We start from the raw sequence: 23,128 nt of genomic DNA, 5'->3' as shown, positions 1-23,128 counted from the left end.
CTGGAAAGGGAAAACGATCCCCGTCCTGTTTTTGTACTTGACCGTGACCCATCTCTCGTTGGAGAATTGTTGGAGTAGGGCTTCTGGGATGGGGTTGTGAAGGACGGCTAAAGAGAGGCAGAGTGTATGGTCTGGGAAAGACAAAAACTATACTATTAAAGCCAATGAAAAGAAACTCTTCAGTGGAGAGAATGAAAATACACTTGCTTTCAAGTCATCTGTAGCCTCTCCTGGAAGGTGGAGTGACAAGTGGAAGGAAACATTGTGCACAGACAGCCATAAGCCAGGAAAACCCGTGATGTCAAGAGGTAGTAGAGAGTAAACAGCTTTTTGAAAGGTGTGCGTACATTCAGGGGACACACACACACACACACATTCACATGTATGTATCTGCATCTAGACTGCATTGGTAATTGATAGGATGATCACAAATAAATCAAAAGTTAAACACACAACAATAACCCAGAAGTAACTGGAACCTAGCAAAAGCCTTCGTTTAACCATTTTCCCCCCACATGTGACTTACAGGGGAGAGAAAAGGGAATTGTAGGCAGACACAGTGATAAGTAACATGCTAAGGAGTGCCTTGCTAGAGTTGGTGCCCTTTTGTCCTCATGCCTTTCCATACGTGTATAGTATTAGTTCTTCTTAGATGTTTTTCTGGAGTTTCTTTAATAGTTGAAGGTCCATGCTCAAGGGCCGGTGCCCTCTCTGGTGCGTGAGCAGGCATGGGAGGAAGCCTCCTTCCCCTTTGGCTACTGAAGGACAGCACTAGAGTTCCCCTCTCTCCTGCGGCAGCAAATTCTCTCCAGTCATTTCCCTTCACAAGCTGGGATTTCTCCCAAAGACAGACACACAGACAGACACACACGTACATACACATCCCCCAGTCCTTATTTTTTTGGGGATTCCTAGCTACCATCTGATTTTCTGTTCTTTATAGTGAAACTCCTTGACGAGCTATCTCTCTTTGCCATCTTCAGTTTCATTGACCTCATCCTCAAACGCACTCCAATTTCCAGCCTTCTCCATCTGGACTCTGCTCTGGTCGAGTTCACTGACAGCCTCCCCAGCTCTGTTCTCAGCCGTTGGTATTTGAACCATCAGAAGCATTTGGTACTTGCTCCTGGTCTCCTCCCTGAAAAGCCCCTTCCTCGTGGACTTCAGGGCAGCATATCCTTTGGTTTCCTGTTCACTTGATTGACTGACCACCCCTTCTGTTTCCCCTGATTTTCTGACCTCTTCGCATTGCAGTGCCCCGGGGCTGCTTGGGCCTCTGGTCGTCCCTTTGTTTACTTATTCCCTCGGGGAACTCATCCAGTGTATGTTTTTGTTTTAAATTTTATTTATTTTTATTTATTTTATTTTTTTGTCAGTGGAGGTACTGGGGAGTGAACATGCTAAGCACACGCTCTAACACTGAGCTCTCTCCTCCCCACCACAGTGTATGAAGATTGTGGGGTCATCCTTGGCCTGTCACCACTCGCTCCTATCCACCTGGGACTCCTGTTGGCTCTCCCTTCCCTTGTTCCTGACTCAGACCACTCCCTACCCATCCCACCTGAGTCCAGCCCACAGCGCCTCTCACCTGAAACACCCTCCCAGCCCAGCAGGCCCTGGCCCCCACCTTGCTGCTCACAGGGCAGCCACGGGGGTGCTTTTGAAATATGCCTGCAGTGACGAGCCCTCTCTGTTCACCCCCCTCTGATCATGGCTTTTAATCTCAGTGTCACAGCCAGTGTCCTTGAAGTCCCTTTGGGCTGCACCCTCTGGCTCCTTGTCCCCTCTCTGACCCCCTCAGCTGCCCCGGCCTCCTGCCTGTCCACCTCTTAGGGTGTCTGCACTTCCCACCTTCTGTTTCGAATGTTCTTTCCCGGGAATCCACATGGTCTCCCCTCTTGCAAGTCCTTGCTTAAATGTGACCTGTCAATGAGGCCTTCTTTATCCTCTTTCTAAACTTAAAGCCCCCTCCCTCCCCCCTCATTGCCTTTCCCCCCTTGCCCTTTATTTATATTTTTTGCAAAAGTACTTATCTTCTAATACATAATTTATTTCCTTTCTTTGTTTACTGTGCAGTCTCCCCACTCTAATATAAGCTCCATGACTGGGAGTTTTTGGGTCAGGGGAGGTCTATTTATTGGTATATTCTGGGGCCTAGAATAGTTCCCGTGCAGACTGGTTGCTCAGTGAACATTTATTGCATTATTCTGTGGAAATGTGTCCTGCTCAGGCTATCTGATGTTGTGGCCAAAGTGACCTAATGTAAATGCTAAATATTCTTGAACTCCTATATTTTATCCTGTGGTATGTGTTTCTTTATTATGGAAGCAGTGTTTGAATTGCTTAGCCTTAGATGAAACTGAAACTTGAGGACGATTCCCCTTGGTTATTCTGTGGTTTTTCAGTCCCCGCTGCCGATACACACACTTGGTCTTGGCCATCACCGCGTCCCAGCCCCACAGCCTTCAGGAGGCTATGTTCTGAGTTATAATTGATACTTAGAATAATGAGCATGCAGCTTCAACTTTCAAGAGAACAAAATTCTCATTTGTGCAATGTTCTTTGTAAGGCAGTAGAACAGAAGAGCTGCATTTTAATGTTGAAGTTCCTTAGGTAACTCACAATTTTGGGTTTTCATTTCGTTCTCGTGTCCCATCCCCAGCTGTGGATGTCTTTGCTCCCTGGAGAAAGGGCTGCCTCTACGGAAAGGGATTTATGAAAGGGGCATGGATCACAGCCATCCTTCTAAACGAGGAGTCTGAAAGCTAAATTATACTTTTTTTTTTTGAAAGATACGGAATATTTTCAGATTCAGAAAGTACAGAAAAACATTAAAATTATATTGATGTGATGCATATGTTAAAAAAAATTAAATCCAGGTTGGATGCTGACCTTTGCCCCTTAGTGATCTTGGTCAAATTATTTAATCCCTGGAGGCTAATATTCCCTTTCCTGTAAAACAGGGATGATTATGGAAGCTGTCAGGGCTCTTGTGCCGGGTAACCCTGGCACACAGCAGCTCAGGATGTGTTAAACGCTTCCCCCTCCGTCTGCTGCTCCCACTTGAGGTTTCGAAAGTTTTAAATTCCTATAAATTATGAAATTTAAACTATACGTACTAACACTATTCATTTTTTTCCTTCAAGTTTCTGTGAAGTTACTAGCTAAAATCTTATCAGGTTTGTTATGAATAATAAATGATTTATGGAAAAGTCCAGCAGTGATTGGTTTAATTTTAGCTGCAGGTCCAAGAACAACTTACATTGTGGCTTTAAGACACAGACTTACAGAAATGAATGCTGAAATCGGGCTGCCAGCCGAGCTGGAGTAGAATAGTTAGACGTTTATGAGGGCGAGGAAAGTCCTATTTAAATGAGGGGAAAAAATGTGTGGTTTAAAGCTGTTCATTTTTCAACTTAAATGGAACAGTGTATAATGAGGAGATACCTTGCCAAGAATAACCGGGTACAATGACCATGGTATATTTTGGTCACAGAGTATGACTGAGGTTGAGGGGTGTGATGCTTGCTTCTGATTTACTGGAGCACATGCCTTACAGACAGGGCTCCAAGTCAGGGAGAAGCCGTGTGGTTATATCCTGGGATTCCAGTGCGTGATCTTCTGTTTCAGTTTTGGTGTGAAACTTGGGAGGTACATGCCCGTGTCTGAATTCGCTTGTTATGGAATGGCTCATGTTCCTAAAAGTTAAAAAAGCGAGTTTATTTAGAGTCACATGGACAGTTTTGAATCTCATGTCCTTCAAAGTTACAAGAAAGGGTTGTTCAAAAGTTGTGCTAACCATTTTGAATCTTGTGAATCTTTGGTTCTGGCAGTCACCAAAGCTGTCCAAGGTGAACAGAGACCAAGATGTTGGCCAAATTGTGGATGAGACTTGAAGTATACTTGGGAGAAAATGCAGAGTAGGGGAGGAGGAGGCTATAGCTCAGTGGTAAAGTATGTGCTTAGCATGCGCAAGGTCCTGGGTTCAATCCCCAGTACCTCCATTAAATGAATAAGTAAATAAATTTAATTGCACACCCCCCCCCCCGCCAAAAAAAATCACAGAGTGGAATTCAACATCTGATGTTAAAAAAAAAATCTGTGCTACTGGATGAAAGTGTATGAGATACATTTTGACAATTTCTGAAAGAAAAAGAAGACAGAAGTTTTATCTTTACACAGATCCTTTTATTTTAGACTATGTTAATTCTATAATTTTTATTGAAAAGATGATTTAAAAAAATATCCTTGAATATTTGCAGTTTCTGTGATGGCTCAGCTGTAGCTGGGCTGCTCAGCTCACTGACGTTCCAGAAACATACCAGTAATATTTGTGGGAGGGTTGGTCCCGCCACCTTGCCCATAAACTCACTGCTGTTAAAGTTGTTGTGAACTCACCTATTGGTTCCACTAATGTTTCATGATAATAAGTGCTCCCCCTTCCACCGCCAGCTGATAAGCCCCTTGGGGGAAGGGATCAGATCATGCATCGCTGTTGTTTCTTTCCTGGTGCCCAGCACACAGGTGGGCATATGAGAGGGTCTGCAAAGATTCATATTGAGTTGGTGAGTGGGACTCTTATTTCACTTCAGTTCCCCAAGTTTCTGCCAACACTAAGAACATTTTCTTCTCTGGCCTGGTGATGCTTTCCACTCTAATCTTTGAGCTGTTGCTTACTGTGGACACCTTCCCAGATAGTGTCCCGGTGTCCCTAGGAGATGGTTTGCACTGTGTTGCTCCTGGGGACGGTGGGGGAGGGTGTGAGGGTGATGGCTGTGACTGTCAGTCTCCTGCATCCCGCCTCCCCCGCTTCCCTCTTCCTCCTCGTCCCTCTCAGTGTTGTCCTCGACACTTGTGCTCAGCCCCTGCTCCCTTGTCCCCTTTCCTGAACAAGCTGGGGGCTTCCCCCTTCCGTTTCATTCGCTTGTTGATTCAACCACTTACAGATTCAGCAAGTGGTTTTGGAGCACCCGGGTCTGCAGACGCACCATTTCCTGTGCCTTGGCCTGTCCTCTCTTTCTCTAGCAGGCTCCCACGCATCCTCAAGGCTCAGTTCTGTGGCTACCTTTATGGGGTCATTTTTAATTTTCATAGGAAGAATTTGAATGTCCAGTGAAAGTTCCTCTTCTATGGTAGACTGCAGAAGGGTGAGGACCCCGGGCCTGACGTGTGGGGCCCAGATCTGCTTGGTGGTGATGGGGAGTCCTTTGCTCTCACTCTTCTTATCTCCAGAGAAAGTGCTTGCCTGGGGCAGTGATTTTTTGAATGTTTCGAGATTCTCTAGACTTCGGTTGTCCCTTGGTCTTGTTAAAATGGATGTACCGTTCTGACGAAACTGCCATGTGTGGGTCAATTGGCCATTGTTTTCAAGCTCTTTTCTTGAACCGTTACTCGAGAAGACAGAATTTTACCTCTCAACCCAGTTTACAGGCAAACATACGAGCACACAGACAAAAATGTAGTGTCATAAAACAATTTTTACCCTAACTGGGATGCAGTCCTCTATTTTCCATTTTATTATATTCTCTGCTGCTTTTCTTTCTTTTCCTCTTCTCTTCCATTCTATTCATTTAAAAATACTGGTATCAAGTCATTAAATGAATTTCATGACCTAACAATGGGCCATGAACCCATAGTTGGACACACACTTCTGTAAGCAGTGCTGCAGATGTTAAAATGTTTATAAAAACAGGTGTGAGTGCCGAGACCCGACTTGCGAGAAATTGGCTTAGGAAGGTGATGAACTGTGCAGAAAGCTGGGCTATTGTCTCCGTGGAATTTATTGCTTTTCCCCTGGTGAATACCAGCCGTGCCTGCCAAGGGAGAGGGCCTGTTCCTTGCTGCAGATTGGTTTGTCCATTCATCTGTTAATATGCATTTGGAAGGAGTCCTGCTGAATTGAAATAGACCCAATGGGGCCCCACAATGGATGCTTGGCTTTTGAGGCCCTTAGCGGCAGCCTGCTTTCTGCCCACTTCATTTGTAAGGATTACTCTCCCTGAGCACTATTCCTATGGAGACCAGATGTTCCTTTCGCCTGCCGCTTTATACAGATTGCGTCCAGGCTTTCTTATGATGAGCAACGAGCTCCTTCAAGTTGTGGCTTTCATGCCTTCGGAGTGCCGTTCATCGACACGAGACGAGACAAGCAAGTTGGGGCAGTATTTATAGAGTTTGTTAGTAAGTTGGGATCCTTGCCAGAGCTTGAATGATTTTGTTATAGATTTTTAGGCATATTTGTTCTTGTATTTGAGTGTTTTTAATGAGGTAAGCAGTAAGACTTTAAGGCCGTCTTGGCACTAATGACATATGGGTCAAATACTCATTTGTTGTAGGGACTGTCCTGTGTGCTTATAAGACGTTTAGCAGCATTTCTGAGCTCTGTCCACTAGGCACCAGTAGCCCAGTTGTGACAACTTGAAACTGCTTCTAGATACTGCCAAATATCCCCGGGGGGCCAAGATCGCCTTGTTTGAGAATAACCGTGTTAAGGTCATGCCAGTTGGTCAGTGAGCACTTAGGTTGTTTTCTTACATTTTCTAACATGATTATCTAATAATACAAACACAAGGCTTGTGTCATTGTTTTTGTTGATATTTGACATGTCTGACAAATTAGAGTTTTATGTGTTGTAATTATTTGTGGAATTGATCAAAATCAGACAAGTGCTGGCAGTAGAACTGGAAAAATTCCAAATGTATGTGTGTGTGTGTATATATATATATATAAAACATATGTAATAATGTACTTAATTAATAGTTAATAAAGTATATGGGACAGCAGACTATTATAATAAGATCTGATACTCATAGAACACCAAATTAAATTGATAGCTAAGAATTAATAATAGTACTGTATATGTGTGCTGCATTTCAGTTTTTTATTTGGTTTCACATATCTTTCCACACTCGATACTCAATCTATGAAGTAGGTAGGACAGATATTTTTATCTCTCAAGTTGCAAACAGAGAAAATGAGATTCAGAAAGCATAAGTAATTTGACCTTAGACTCACATGCTATTTAAGAGATGGAAGCAGGTCTCAAACCCAAGTTCTGTGACACAAACCAGACCAGGATTCTGAGATTTGTCTCCAACAGTGATTGAAGCGCCCCACAGCCACCCACCCCTAAATAAAGGGAACCAAGTAGATATTGTTAGTGGTGAATGGTTAGGCCTTTTCTTAACCTTTTTCCCCCCAGCTCTTATCAGTATCTGAAATGTTTGCCTCTTCCAACAATGAGACTCCTATTTCAGTATAAAAATCTTTCTGAAATGATGTGAGAAGCCTTGTTGCTATCTCATGGTTGATAGAACTTGAGCCACCCTTCCCTGCCTTGCCCAGCCATAAATCTGGCTTTTGTGCAGTGTCCCCATGCCCCTGGTCTGCTCACCATCACCATTCAGCCCCCACCCTGCTCACAGCACCATCTGGTCAACTGGGGTTGCCTCTCAGTTCCCTAGTGTCACTCCATCTGGGCAGCCGGCGCAGGCAGAGACAAAGCAGAGTGGGAGGATTTTACTTTACTTTGCTATAAACTCTAGGCTTCACGGAAGAGGAGGCTTTGGCAGTCTGACCCGCCAGTCCAAGGCAAAGGAAGAAAAGGTAAATCTTGATGTTTTCTTCTAAAAGCTGCCTTGCTGTGGGATTCAGTAGGTCACAGCGGCTGCCGAGATTGTGATGACGTATTTGTGAAATTCCTCCACACTGCTGGACGTTTCTGGGGTGGTCATGAATGCAATTTAAAAAAAGAAAAAAAAACCCCTTCCATTCTTGTTTGTGATTTTAGCTTAAAGAGCTACGTAGCACATTCATAAGATGGGGGATTGGAAGGGAATGTAGAAAATGAAAGACAAAGATTGTTTTTATGTTTGAGACAGTGATCAGTGTTTTAAAATTCCAACATTTTATTATAATTATCCAATGAATAAATAATTGTAAAAAAAAGTGTATACCCAGCATAGCGTATTTGTAAAGTACACACAGTCTTGGCACCATTTCATTTATTCCAGAGTGACTTCACATAAATTATCTCTTGGTCAGCTGTGGACCTCACTGCATGTTAGCTGTGTACCTGATACATACTACTGCAGGTTAGGGTACCCAGTGTGCCTTTTTTTTTTTTTTTTTTTTTTCCTGCTGGGGGCTTTTCACTTTTTCTCTCTCTCTCTTTTTTTTTAAGTTCACAGGAAATCTGTCATTTTGATATTTTCAGCCTGCTTTCTATCAGTTAAAGTTTTAAACTTGAATTGCAGAAAATCTGTACTATTTATTCTATTGCTTTCAGACAAAAATCACAGCTGAAGCATAATAGGTAAGTATCTATTCAATTTGCCAAACTCCTCAGGGACAATTCTAAAGCTTCCCTCAGAGATTTACCCTATGCTGTCAATAAATTCCTCATAAATACTGGATAAATTCTCCCTGCTACAGTTTCAGGCTGTTTTCCCTCTGCAGGATTGACTAGAGATGTTGAACAGCTGTCAGCATCACCCACATGGCAGGACACACATTGATCCTACCTTTTGGCTTTTCTCTAGGCAGTGCTGTGTTAATTACTGAGATGTTTCTGCGTGGGTTTATACATCAGTTTTTCAGCCAGACCCCGTTGAGGATGATTCTCACTCTAAGTTTGTGCTCAGATCATCCTTCTAACGTGTGAAGTTGGTTACATTCAATTCAACAGGTGTTTGTTAAATGCTGCTGTGAGCCGCAGACCTGCAGGCCTTCGTGGACAGTGCCTGGGAAAGACAGGGTCCAGGGCTATGTGTTCTGAAATAGAACATGAAATTTACAATTAAGCTATTTAACGTCTAAAGGAGTAAGACAAGTTGAGGTTACAGTCTGCTTCTGGGGCATGAGCTTCTAACCTGGAGCCATTAAAGAAAAAGTTTTTTTCAATTATTATTTTTTTAAATAGAGGTGGGGGGATTGAACCCAGGACCTCTTGCGTGCTGAGCATACATTCTACCACTGACTTATATGCCTCCCCTTTAACCTGCAGCCATTTTGCACCTTTGAATCCCCACCTCCGTGTGTCTTTAAGAGAGGGGCTAATACAGTGGGCCCCTCTCTCATGGGCAACTTTGTGCTGCTGGGCTGGGGGCTTGAGCCAGTGCTGTGTGTGCTCATCTTGGGCCCATGACCCTTGCATCAGAAGGGCCTGACAAAGAGGGGCAGCTGCTGAGGGAGCCACCCAGGAGCCTCCCACCTACGGATCATCATCGGACCTTGGTCTTGATGAAGGTAAACAAACGCAAGGCTTGTCCCATCAGCTCACTGTGTGATGTCTCAGCGGCAGCAGCCCAGGGCCTCTCTGGCCATTTTTAGTTCCTACATTATAAAGCGTAGCCAAGAAAAAACTGACAACTCAGGTTTCTAACTTTCAAAAATCTCTGAGGTTCTTGTGGTCCAGCTCACATGTCAGAGATGTCAGGGAGCCACTTTTTAGGGGCAGCTCAACCAGTGGCTATTCTGTCTTTATGACGTTTGGGAGAACTGGCCATGGAAAGGTGTGGTCAGTAACTAGTAGGCCTTGTGAATTAGGTGCTGGCCTCAGTCGAGCTGTTAGATCTTCTGCTGATGCCTAAGTGGGAAATCTTTTTGACTTTTTTTTCTCAATTGAAAATGTATGTGTGTGGATCATCCTAGATCAACTTGTGTTTTTTGGCCTTACTGGAGATACTTAAGCGCTTAGGTGGTGGCAGGGCTTCATTAACTCTTAAAGTCACTATCGAACCCTCCAAAGAAGCTATACAAGTGGCTAATAAGCCATAAAAAGATGCTCAACATCATTAATCATCAGGGAAATGCAAATCAAACCCCACAATAAGATATCATCTCACAGTGTAGGATGGCCGCTATTTAAAAAAAACAAACTGAAAATCACAAATGCTGGTGAAGATGTAGAGAAATTGAAACCTTGGGTACTTTTGATGGGAATGTAAAATGGTGCAGCTGCTATGGAAAACAGGATGGTGGCTCCTCAAAAAATCAAAAAATAGGATAACTGTATGATCCAACAATTCCACTTACATTTACCCAAAGGAATTGAAAGCAAGAGTCTCTAAGAGATATTTGTATACCTTGTAGCAGCAATTTTTCACAATAGCCAAGAGGTGGAAAGCAGTCTTGAAGTGTCTATTTACAGATTAATGGATAAACAAAATGTGTATACATACAGTGGAATACTATCCAGTCATGAAAAGGAAGGGCATTCTGACACCTGCTACAAGACAGATGAGCCTTGAAGACATTATGCTAAGTGAAATAAAACCAGTCACAAATGACAAATACTGTACAATTCCGCTTATGTGATGTACTTAGAGTAGTCACATTCATCAAGACAGAAAATAGAATGGTTTTACCAGGAGCTGGGGAAATGGGGGAGTTATTATTTAATAAGAATAGAGATTTAGTTTTGCAAGATGACAAGCTTTCTAGAGATGGATTATGTAACAGTGTGAGCATGCTTCACACCACTACCTTTTCGCTTTACAGTGGCTCAGGTGGTAAATTTTATGTTATGTGTATTGTATTTATTTTTTATTTTTAAAGAGGGGAAAAGTCACTATTGAACCCTCACACCTCTGCTCCCTGTGTCGGCAGAGAAAATAAAGGTGTTGTGTCCGGCAGTGAGCCCAGGTGGCAGCCTCCCCCCTAGCCCATCCCCTTCCCCTCAAAAGTGGGCCTCCTGCCTCTACTCGTGCGGCGGGGCCCAAACAGGTGCTGGAGAAAACCTATGGGGTTTTCTCATCTATGGGGTCAGCTATATAGCACAAGGTATTTGAGCCAAGGACCGTTTCCCTGTGACTCTACATTTGGGGCTTTGTTCTGCTGCTTTGTCAAACAGGGAACAATGACCTGTTCTTGCTGTGTCAGGATGATGCTCCTGTGATCTTGTCAGGGCGGCGGGTCTGAGAGTTGTGTTCCTAGTGGTGGTGACAGATGAGCCCTGACTCTCAGCCACCCTTTCACCTGCTCTCTCCTGAAACAAAGGCATGCATTTGACGGCAGGCAGACCGTGTGGATGGAGTTAGAGGCCTTTGCAAGGTTGGGTGAACAGTCCTGGCCTCTTTTCCATTTTCCAAACCACCCTGATGAATCCTGGAGCTCACAGGCATTTATTTTGTCTGGGATTCTGGACACCCATGTTTCTACAGATAATTTACATTAAAGCTTTGCGTTTACTTACTTTGACCGAGTTTTCTCATAGTTCTGGTTTTCAGGATCGTTTCGTGGACTCACTGCCCGCTCCTGTTCACCATGCTGCCTTGCCCCCAGGACCCCGTCAAGTCGAGTGACCATTGACCTCCCCCAGGGCACCAACCAGACTGCAGGTAAATCCGGCTTATGTGAGCTGTGGTTCACGTCCAGTTGTACAACTGGGATTTAGGTGGTTAGTAAAGTTTAACTATTTGTCCCTGTTATTTGAGTCATTTTTTTTTCTTTTTATATTCTTTTTGTTGTTGTTGTTTGGATTTGGAGGAGGGGGTGATCAGGTTTATTTATTTACTCATTTTAAATGGAGGTACTGGGGATTGAACCCAGGACCTCACGTATGCTAAGCATGCGCTCTACCACTGAGCTCCGACACCAACCCCCCACCCCCAGGGTTGTTTGTGTCTTAAACTGTGCTTTATAACTGCCACCAAAGGAATGTCAGCCCACTTGACTTGTTTTGTGGCTGTACGTTCTTAGGCAGAAAAGAATTAAAATGACAAACCTACTAAATATATTTGGAAACATATCTGGAGCTATCACCTTCAACTTGCCTCAAACAATGATCTCCTGGTTTTAATGAAAGCCTGAGGGGGGAAGGCTTGATCAAGGTTCACCTTGAATTTGGCTTAGCTAATAGACTCATTGAGCAAATTGTGGTTTTAAAGGGAATTGAAAGAATCTAACCTTTTTTTTTTTTCAGATACCCACATTCTAACAAGTCAGCTTCAAACTTTTTTCTCTCATCATGCTCTAAAGTGAGGACCCTTAATGACTTCAGGAAAGCTCTAGAGATTAGTTTAATTAAAATGTTTTTCTGTCCCAAAGGAGAGCTTTTATTTTCCCCTTCCCCCTCTTTTTAATCTGTGCCTAGTTTTTGAGAACTTCCAGTCCTTGTCCTCTGAGGTGTTCGTACTCTGTGGGATGCACGAAAGTTCTAACACAGTGTGGTACCTGGAGTCATGTTATTACAAATGGGGTGGTTTTTCATCAATAATCACTTATATTGGGGTGCAGTATTAGCTTTTTCTGATAGATTATGTATAATGAAAATATATCTCTCTGGTCACTGGAAAATCAGTGTATTTTGGAGTGACAGAGTAAAGATACTTTTCCCTCATTTTTCATTTCAAGAATCATTGGTTTAAAACCTCTCCCCATACTAAGCTTTTAAGAGGTCTCTGTCTTAAGCTGATTCTTACGCCTGTTCAGTTTCTGAATTAACACCCTATAATAAATTATGTGCTTGAAATCACTGGCATGGAGCGTGCAGTGCTGTCTGTCTGGCTGCTGACCTGCGGCAGCAGAGCCAATGCAGTGAGTCACTCCTGTCTCTGCTTCTCTGAGTTGTGTCAGGCCCCCAGAGAAGTTGCTTGGTTTCCTTGTCATGTGAAGAACTCTTTTTTTCTTTTTTTAAATAAGAAAGTTCTGGTATAATGGAATATAATTTAGATCGTGACTCTCACTGATGCCACTGTTCTTAATTTAGGTTACAATGGGGAACTCCGAGAGTCAGTACACCCTTCAAGGATCAAAAAATCATAGCAATACTATTACTGGTGCTAAGCAAAAGCCTTGCTCCCTGAAAATCCGTGGCCTTCATGCAAAAGATGACAAGTCCTTGCACGCATGGGGTCACGGAAGCAGCGGAACCGGTTACAAGTCCAGGTCCCTGGCCCGAAGCTGCCTCTCTCATTTTAAGAGCAATCAGCCTTATGCCTTCCCACTGGGTGGACCCACGTGCAAAGTGTCCAAAGGCAGCGCCTACTCCAAGCACAGGACGAGCGCCCCGGGAACGGATTTCCAGGGCGGCGACGCTGCTTTCTCCCTCGAGAACGGCTTCCACTATGTTGGGCGCGCACCGGCGGGTAACCACGCGGCCCCCAGGGACTGCAACGGGCACCTCCTCAACTGCTACGGCCGGCCCGAGAGCGCGGCGTCCACGCCGCCCGGCGAGGACCGCAGGAGCCCCCGGGTGCTCATCAAGACGCTGGGCAAGCTGGACGGCTGCCTGCGGGTGGAGTTCCACAGCGGCGGCGCGCACGGCGCGGGGCCCGCGGGGGCCTCGGGCGGCCCGGTGCAGCTGCTGCGCTACTCGGCCGGCTCCCCGCCCAGCCCCGGCGCCTCGCCCGCCGCCTCGCGCCCGCGCTCCAGCAAGGGGAGCTCGCTGAGCTCTGAGTCGTCCTGGTACGACTCGCCCTGGGGCCCCGCCGGCGAGGCCAGCGAGGCCGAGGGCTCCTTCGCGGCGCCCGGCACCCCTGAGCCCGAGCCCGAGCCCGAGCCCGGCCTCCACGCCCGCTTCCCGCCCAGGGATGCCCCCAAGCCTTTCAGCCAAAGCGCCTCCCTCTCGTCCCTCCGGGAACCCTACCCGGACGCCACCCTGGGGAGCCTGGCCCCCTCGGCCCTGCGGCTCTCCGATGACTTCGTGGGCGCACGCAGCAGCCTCAGCGCCCGCGTCTCCTTCGCCTCCGACATGGACGTGCCGGCGCGGGTGGAGCGTGGGGAGCCCGGGCAGTTCGCGTCCTTCACCCTCCCCTGCCGCAAGTCCAGGGCTCTGGGCGAGGAGCCTTCCAAGAAGGACACCCTGAAAGCCAGGATGCGCCGCATCAGCGACTGGACGGGAAGCCTCTCCAGAAAGAAAAGGAGACTCCAGGTGAGCAAAGCTGGGGGCGCAAGGAGAGAGGCCCTTGGCTTTCCTGTCTGAAAAATGGGAGTTAGCCAAAGCTACTGCCGAGCGTGGTCCCGAGGCTTAAGCGAAGAGTTTAGCCTTGGCACATCTTGTTTGCAGGTGTTTGTAGGGGTGTGTGTGTGTGTGTGTGTGTGTGTGTGTGTGTGTGTGTGTTTGTTTGTTTTACCCTTTTGCTTAGATGTGCACTTTCATCCTTAACCCTCCACTTCAGTCTCTCCCATTCAGCGCAGTCTCGCCTCCTGGACTCTGGTATGAACTCCACAGGCCTCATCCCAAGACCTGGCCAAACTGTTCTTAGCAAGGACAGCAGCGTTGGAGAGACTTCCGCAATGAACTGGTTAACTGAGAATTTTGCTAGAGCTCATTCTTAAAGCCTAAACAGAAAGGGAGAGAGATGGTTGTCACTTTGCAATGCGCAGTCTTTCTGAGTTTGATATTATCCTTTGGGGAAATTAAAATTTCTATTGATGAGTTAGTACATGACGCATCTATGTATTTAATCTCACCACCTCCTCGTGGACTGCTAACAGTTTTGAAAACATCTTGACCTAAGTACTTGTAATAGCAAAACTATGATAATGTTGATAAAATGTAGTTTTTTTTTTGATATTTATGCCACTTCCATCGGCCATGCCCTTGGTTTTCTTTCACAAGTGAACGTGAAGATGAGGTTTGGATCCTTAAAAATGTAGTCAGTGCATAGAAGCAGAGTTGGTGACAGTATAATTTAGTAAGATACCGAACACCGGTTCTCTTACACACAGACTTTTGTACATCAGCAGAGAAAAGGCTCAGAAAGTCTTCCCATGATGGATAGATGTATTTGTTCTGACTTTAAAAAAAAAAAAGTGATGTAAAAAAAGCAACCCTTTCTTTATAGGGCTTCAACCACTCTGGGGAGTTAGAGCCTGAAAGCAGATTAATCAGCAAAAAAACTTACACAGCTGAAAAAGATTATCACACTATTCAAAGATGGGGAAGGGGGAGAGGACACACGTGCAGGAGAGCAGTACGCGTTTGACGCTGGTAAACTTTGTGTTAATGCAGCCATGCAGAGACCTGTGAGGCCTTGCTTCTGTCCTGGGTAAACTTTCTGTTCTGTCAGTTAGGGTGGGCTAGGTTCTGCTGAAGTAACACAAAGCCCTCAGTTCTCTGAGGTTCAGCACAAAGTACGTGTCTCCCTGACGCTGCGGCTCTGGTCTGCATCGTTCCTCCCCAGGACCTCAGGTCCGCTGAGCAGTTACCATCCAGGACACCTCGGGCCTCCGTGGCAGAGGGAGAAAGCCCTGTGTTGGCTTTTGAGGCTCCCACTCACAAGTGACACATTTCACTTTGCGTTGCATTTATTGGCCAAAGCGAGTCATGTGGCCACGCCTGACTCCAAGGGAGGGAGGGCGTCGGAATGATCCTGCCCTGTACCCTGGGGGAGGGCCGGGTCTGTCTGAGAGGCAGCCTGACCGCGTCTGCTGCGTCGGACAGGAGAATCAGGACACCCAGACCCTGGCTTTCTGCCCCTCTTAATTTTAGGCCCTCACTGCCCAGCCAGGGCTGCACAGTCACAGGGAAATTCTGCAGAAGAAGAATAGTGGCCCTTGCTGTGAAATGAAGGAAAATGGCCCGTGGAGAATGACACAGTGTGTCATTGGTGCTTTTTCCTAGAAAGTGAGGAATGGTGGCTAGTTTTCCTTTAGCTCCCAAGGAATTTAGTGACCGCTCTTGAGTTCCTCTCTGCTTGCTGCCCTAGTGCTCTTGTCCTTGGGTTAAGTTATCCATCGTTCATGATTATCTGTTGGGGGAGGAACTGAAATCTGACTTCTTCATGTTCATGTATAACAGGGATCTTAGTTTCACACCCTTAACACAGTGATCAGGACTGTTTAGGGGCCTGCCTGCCTGCCTGCCTGCCTTCCTTCTTTCCTTCCTTCCTTCCTTCTTTCCTTCCTTCCATCCTTCCATTAGCCTGAAAATTAGGCACTAGCTATCAGGATCCTAGATAGAAAGCTTTCTAAATTTATTAAAGACTGGGAAAGTTCACATCTGTGTATAAGAATCAGTTATAAATGCTAAAATGCTATCTTTGCCCATTTCTCAAGGAGGAAGATTTGCTCTGCTTTGCCGTGGTTGAACATTTAAAAGTTAGCACTCCATCTTAAGTCTCCCTCTTAGGAGAAACAGTGTCAAGAGTGCTGATTGGTTATATTTAAATTTGACACTTGATGACTTTCTCTGGCAGGACTCTGCTTGCTCCAAAGCACCCCATTATAGCTCTTGCTGGGCATCAGAGGCAGTCCCGGGCGTGCTGGCGCTGCGTCAGAGAGTCATATACATAGCTGAAGTAATGTCAATAAATACTAGCTAAATGTGAGGTATCTCTTCACCTCCTAGGAGCTTTTGAAGAACAACAAAATGACAGTTGAGAAAAAAAACCAACAACAATCTTAGACTATTTTGAAAGTTTCCTGTCTAAGTGACTCACCGCAGCTGGCTAATTTGCTCTGTTCTTGCATAAGTATCAGTGTATAAATAAATCTGACTATGGGCCATAGTGTAAACATAGCAGGAAATAATATTTGCATTAGTAACAGCTATGTTTGGGGTTCAACCCCATTGTTTATGTAGCCCCTGGGTATTTGGAAGTGCTGGTCTGTTGATGATTTTCCTAGGAAAGATAGCAAGCAATTGCTGCTTGATTTCTGGATGACATTTCTGAAAAGAAAACCCCTGTGCACAGTGGAGTATTCAAAATAAGGTCTTTAGTCAGTGGTCCTTGAACAGTTTTCCCTCCTTTTTATTTTAATGGATAAGGAAATATAGTTGAAAACCAACTAGCTGCTCAGTAGATGAGTGTGTTAGTGTCTCTCTGCAGACACTTTCTGCTGAGAAATTTACTTACTGTTATTGACCAGTGGCTGGCCTCTGTGAAATTGTTTTCTTGAATGACCACTAGTCTAGGTGTTAGAGGAAACCTTTGTGTTTTCAGCGCTATGCATGAATTCCCTTCAGGGTAGGTTGTCCTATAGGGAATGGTGGTTATCAGATGAATACTAATTTTATTTAGCAATGCCCATGGCTGATTTTGTGTGGGAATAAATAGTAAAGTTAAGAATCATGCTGTGGTATTCCTAGTTCAAATAAAAGAATGTGAATGAATAAATTGTATATTCGTTTCATGAAAGAATTTCCAAATTAAGTAAAAACTTTAGTTATGAAATCAAAGCTACAGTTACTAGCCACGATCCTTTGTGGATAAGGAACCCCAGGTGCATGGTTTTTACTCTAAAGAGGGAAAATAGACCTGGGCAGGGGATGAGATGTTGGAGACTGTTCACTGTAGGGAGAAGAAGAAGAGTTTATATATGACAACACCCCCCTTGACCCTGGAATTAGTGATCTTCTAATTTAGCTTCAAAATGATCCAGAAGGAAAACAGCCTGCAAGAACCTGAATTCTTTCCCGGGAGGTACTGATTCACAATTAGCAAAGAAGCATCAGTGCAGAAATCTTCACTAGTGTGTTCTGAATGTACTAGTTCACTTTTTGATGCTAAGTGGAGGTTAGATTAAGGATAGTTAGGGGTATTTGGTTTACATTTTGGGGGGATAATTGGGTTTTTATTTATCTATTTATCTATTTTAATGGCAGCACTGGGGATTGATCCCAGGACCTCATGTACCCCAAGCATGTGCTCTACCACTGAGCTGTCCCCCTTACCCACTTTTGTTTATGTTTTTAAGCATCAACTCCACTGGCTATAAATTAGGTTGAGCAACACTGTTTCTGTAGTTCTTTCTGGTATGGAGACTTGATGATTAAAGATGCGTTTTTTGTTAAAAAGAATCTTGCTTTGCAGCATCGTTATTAGTAAGCCGCTGCGTTGCCCGCGTGCCGCGTCAGGGAAGGGGTGCTCTGGCTACACCTGACTTCTGACGGGTCATCATCTGCATTGCCCACAGGAGCCGAGGTCCAAGGAGGGCAGTGATTACTTTGACAGCCGCTCGGAGGGGCTGAACGCGGACACGCAGGGGCCCTCCCTGGCGCCTGCGTCCCTGTGGTCAGGGGGCTCGGCTCAGATGCTATCCCACAGAAGCGAATCTGCTCACGTGGTTGGCAGCGACCCCCTGCAGCAGAACATCTATGAGAACTTCATGCGGGAGCTGGAGATGAGCAGGACCAACACCGAGAACCTCGAAACGTCTACAGAGACCGCCGAGTCCAGCAGCGAGTCGTTCAGCTCCTTGGAGCAGCTGGATCTGCTCTTTGAGAAGGAGCAAGGGGTGGTCCGCAAGGCCGGGTGGCTCTTCTTCAAACCCCTCCTCACTCTGCAGAAGGAGAGGAAGCTCGAGCTGGTGGCGCGGAGGAAGTGGAAGCAGTACTGGGTGACCCTTAAAGGTAAGCGTGTTACCAACACCCGGAGGGCGCCTGGAGGCGTTTGTTCCGCTGTCCTCTCTCCCGGGACATGCCAGTGAGTCCAGGCCGGACTTGAGCTAATGTGAAGGCATCGAATCCAGAATCTACCAGCCTGCTTTCCTGCAAATACTCTCTCAAACCCGTATGATACGGCTCACCTAACATTTAGATCTAGGCTTCATTCTAATGAGTAATGATTGAATTTAATAACTATTGCCTGTTACTCTGTAGGTATTTCTATACCATTCTTTAATACTTTTCCTGCACTGGGGTCGGGGGAGATGCTTCTGTTACAGACTGGATCTTGTAAAGACTGGGTGGATATAAGGTGCCACAGAACAGGTGGCTTAAACAATAGAAGCTGATTTTCCCACAATTCTGGAGGCTGGAAGTTCAAAGTCAGGGTGTAGGCAGGGCTGTTTTCTCCCGAGCCCTCTCTCCTTGGCTTGTAGATGGCCCGGCACATAAGTGACCAAGTGTAGTTTAGTTATTTGGAATATAGACCATGAATTCTGCATGTGTTCAGAACTGCAGCGAGGCATCCTCCCCACCTTGTACAGCTGAGAATTTCATCTGCATGAATCGGTCTGTGTCAGCTCACCTTTGTGAATTAAGACGGACTAATCGTCATCACAGACAAATGCCTCTTTTTTATTTTGATGTAAAGGAAACAGGAGTGGGCATTTGCTTTGCTAAGATGATAAAACTTTGTCACCAGCGTTGCCATTTAAAAATGATGATCTCCTGCTCACTGTCGATGGGTAAATTATTTGAAGGGATCTCAGTGTCCTGAGGAAGCACGAGGCTCTGAGTCAACACTGTTGATTTACACAGGTGCGAGCAGAGCAGCCCACAGCCTCTGGCGTTTCTGCACAGCTGTCCTGTGACTCTTTGTCAGAGGAACCAAGCGTGGGGGGCAAAGTCAGCCACCCTTCCTTCTCACGGGAGAAAGCAGAAACACTGCACACAGTGTGTGTGGAAGGCCCAGGGCCATCTGCAGTGTCCCCCCACCCCGCCCTCCCAATTTAGAAACTGGGAGTCTTGGGGAGCTGGCGTCCTTTCATAGCTATCCAGAAGCCCCTCTGGGAAGGCATCTCATCTCTAAGCAACACCTTTCCCTGGAGGGTTTATAAAACCCAAGAGTCCGCATCCCACACAGACGCACACCTCTTTTCTGGATTTGGTTCCTTGTGGTACCTTGTGGCCAAGGAAGGCAAAGGATTTAGGCGTACTGGGGGGACGGGTTCTTCTACTGGATGACGGAAGAGGTCTGGAAAGTTGGAATGATGGGTTGAATCTAGCAAGATAAGACTTTGAAGGGATAAGTGATGCTGTAAGACTTAATAATCAAATCCCTCCTCAGGTACAGGATAGCGAAGTTTGGCTGCAAAGTACTACAAGTGAAAAAGGTTTGGGACTTTGATTTGCAGGCCATTGAGAATGGGTTTCCAATGTGATGAGGCTAAAAGAAAAGTAATTGAAAGAGTGCTCGTGGTCGTTAGAGACGCAGCTGCATGACTCCCTCCCGCCTCTGCCTGGGTCAGAGTTGGCCCTTTCTCTCCTTGGGGGGGATGATACTGCAGGAGACTTGTTCCTAAACGAGACAGTGAGTCTTGAAAAGGTTCCAGCCGAACCTCTCTAGCTGGAGAGGAGAGTGAAAGTGCCCCCTTGGGAGTGGGGTCTGGAATTGTTGGTGGATCACAGCCTGAAGCTGCGTCCTATTTACATGGTGTTTAGAATGGCTGCACGCTACTCTGTGATGTGTCCTGCATTTTTTAACATAGAATTTGTTTATTAAAATTGATGCTTTGGGAAAGTTGTTCCCTTCCTGTCTTATGGCTTTGAAAACCCTCAATGTACACCACATGTGGTGGGGGCTGGGGATGGAGGGGGCGTGTGTGTGTCCACAGCCAGCTTGAGAAGCAGGGCCATGGGTGACACCAAAGGCATCTAGAGCCATGCCTTATGGAGGGTGGCTTAAGGATCAGCAATGTTTAATAATTTATGGAGGAGTAAGAACTGGGGTGAGAGAAACTGTAACAGTCTTACAGAAGAGACACTGAATTTATTCTGGTTCACCAGAGGCTGGGACAGGACTAACAGCTGGAAGACAAGCTGATTCTGAATTAATGTAAAAAATACAACAGAAAAAAACCAAACCCACTGCCTTCCTGAGTTCCCTGCTGCTGGAGACGTTTGTGGAACACCAGGTTGTTGGAGGTTTCCTAGGGGAGGTCCAGGCAGGTGTCACTCAAGGTTGGAAGAGGACATGTCCGGGACCCTGTCTTCCCTCCTGGAAGCCACCCCAGGAGTTCCTGGCTGCTGGCTTCAGGGATGGCTCTGACTTGTCTTTGCAGTCCTGCGTGTGGCCTTGCTTGCAAACACTTGGAGACCCGTGGAAAAGGGTGCTTTGTAGGTGTAAGTGTTATTAAGCTCCCAGCCCTTTGTTTTCTGTGCAGCCAAGGAAAGGCATAAGATAAGATGTTTTTTTTTCCCAGCGTAAGCTTTTCCATGTGGTTTTCTACACCTCTTTCCTCTGGGAATTCATTATGTTGAGTTCAACTTTCTTGGCTTAGAATATCCACACTGCAGTATTTGGACTTAACTATGTGGCTTAATCTTACTTAAAAACATATATGTGTATATATAGACACACATGTGCATTTAAGCAGAATTTTAAAATTACCCTTGAAGTATCTATGTGAATAAAGTGGAAACAGTGCTCTTCAGAGAGAGCAGCCAGCCCGCAGCAAAGCAGCTGGTTACCTGCCTGCCCTGACTGTGTAGGTATGCTAAGGGCACAGATGCTGTTTTGGGGTTTGGAGGATGTAATAAATTTTTAACAAGGGTAATTCAGCTTTCCATCTGTCTTTTCCAACGAGTGGATTTTCATGCGGTTCACAGGGGACTTCCTGGGCAGAGTAGGTGGCAAGGACGTTGAAGGTTTCCCTCAGGACACACGGCAGGTGACCGATGTCTGGAGAGGGGTTCATACAGGAACTTTGGATGCTGGTCATTCTGCCCGTCACAGGGGAGGAGGGATGAGTGTGGACTGAGTGGGTGTCAATGAAAAGGTGGACTTTGGAGAGATCAAGACTAATTTCTCTCCCTTCACTTTCTGCTCAGAGCGCCTCTCCTCTTCTTATGCTTCCTCGCTGTTCTAATCTGCCTTCTCTTCCTACTTCCACCATCAACCCTCCAGGCCAACGCTGGCTCCTGGCAGGGGCGGGGCAGGACTGACAGCCACAGCACTTGGGGGGGCGCAGGAGACACCACTGACAGGGGCAGCCTCTTTCCACCAGCCTCCCCGCCCCCGCATCAGAGCATCAGCGCCGCAGATTAAGTTGAACTCGATGTAAGAGATTTACGGTGGATTTCCTGTTCTCTCAACTGGATGGCAACCAAATTCGGCATATTGTTTTACTTCCTGGCCCGGCTCTAAAATGAAATGTCCTGTTTTGGTGTCACACTTCCATGAGGAGCGCTGCATTCTGCTGTAGGTGGGGTGGCAGGGTTGGCAGCATCTTGGCATCTGCTCAAGACTGTGTTCATTTCCTCTAGATGTAATGATTCAAATGCTGGCCACTGGGAGCTCGGTGTTAGGGGAACTGGGAAGTCAACATCAGCCTCTCAGAAAGAATTCGAACTTGGGTGGAGCTGATGTTGCTCGGTGACCTTTACCCTGTCCTCGGTCCCCAGGTCGTGGCACATCACACACATGCAGCAGTCGCATCAGAAGGGCCTTCCTGCTGGAAAGATTGGTGTCCTGTTTCTAAGTGCATCAGTGGTTGGAAGAAGGGACGGGCTCAGACCTGCCGCAGCAGCTCTGTCCCCCGCCCTCTTGTTCTTTCCCTTGTTCTAAGAGGCTCACAGCCTCTGAGTTTGGATGAGTTCTGTTTGTGGGAGGGGAGATGGCTCAGTGCCTCTCGAGACCTTGAAGTACCATGGAGGGAGGAAGCGCTTCCCTGGGGATGCTGTTTCTGGGGGCAGAGCTGGGGTCCTGCGTGTTTCCCCTGGCTTCTGTGCTACGCCGGGTTCCATTGTATCACCTTATTTGTCCACATGAAGAGCTGTTTTTAAAGGAGGAAATGAAACTATTAAGAGTGAGACAGTTTTCAAAACATTTAAACTTTTGTGAATGAAGGTTCATAACACAGTAGTGTAAAGCAGTCATGAGGGGACCCCGTTCAGCTACAGTGCAGGTGACAGTGGGCTGGGGCTTCCTTCACAGTCGATGTAAAAGTGTTTGCGAAGCAAGGGACGTGAGCCTATAGAGATGGTGACCGCATGATTCATCAGCACACGAGAAGTGCTCAAAAACCTTTATTGGTTGACGGTTTTAAGGGATAGTCAACAAGTGAACATACTTGTGAGCTTTTAGAATTTGCTTAAAAATCACATCTAATTAGAAGACATTCCAATCGAATATTCAAAGTAGAACCTTAATAACATCTACCTACAAGACTTGATTAGCTTATTAAGGGAAAGCCATGTACTTGCAAGCAAACATCTTTTAGCAGCATTTTAGGATAATATTTTACAATTCAGGGATATTTAGTTACCGTTTCCTCTCTTAAGTTCCCTAGGTGAACTCAGTTTCTTGTTACCACGCATTGTAAGTATAGAAGCTCCCTTAGTTAATGAATGTGGGATTTTCTTCTGCCTCCAACATTCAGATTTCCTGAATAATGTGGTGTTGGGGTTAAGGAGGACGGCTCTGTGGCCAGAGTGCCTGCATTCAGATCCCTGCTGCACTGAGGTCCAGCTATGGGACCTGCGTAGTAGTGTAATGCCTCAAGCTTTCCATCTGTA

General features: G+C 45.9%; 1 protein-coding gene across 5 annotated transcripts in view; it reads left to right on the top strand.

Moving 5' to 3' along the window:
• TIAM2 (TIAM Rac1 associated GEF 2) overlaps positions 1–23,128 on the top strand; it is a 216,277-nt gene that overhangs the window by 96,557 nt on the left and 96,592 nt on the right. For all 5 annotated transcript variants that reach the window (XM_031456597.2, XM_064486539.1, XM_064486537.1 and 2 more), the window contains exons 3-5: positions 11,216–11,339; positions 12,710–13,873; positions 17,863–18,298. In XM_031456597.2, the coding sequence (XP_031312457.2) occupies positions 12,716–13,873; positions 17,863–18,298 (1,594 nt within the window). In that variant the 5' untranslated portion in view covers positions 11,216–11,339; positions 12,710–12,715. The remainder of the gene's footprint in view (positions 1–11,215; positions 11,340–12,709; positions 13,874–17,862; positions 18,299–23,128) is intronic.

Source organism: Camelus dromedarius, chromosome 6, assembly GCF_036321535.1.
Source record: "Camelus dromedarius isolate mCamDro1 chromosome 6, mCamDro1.pat, whole genome shotgun sequence".
Lineage (NCBI taxonomy): Eukaryota > Metazoa > Chordata > Mammalia > Artiodactyla > Camelidae > Camelus > Camelus dromedarius.
Note: the sequence above shows the minus strand (reverse complement) of the source record. Positions and strands in the feature narration are given on the sequence as shown.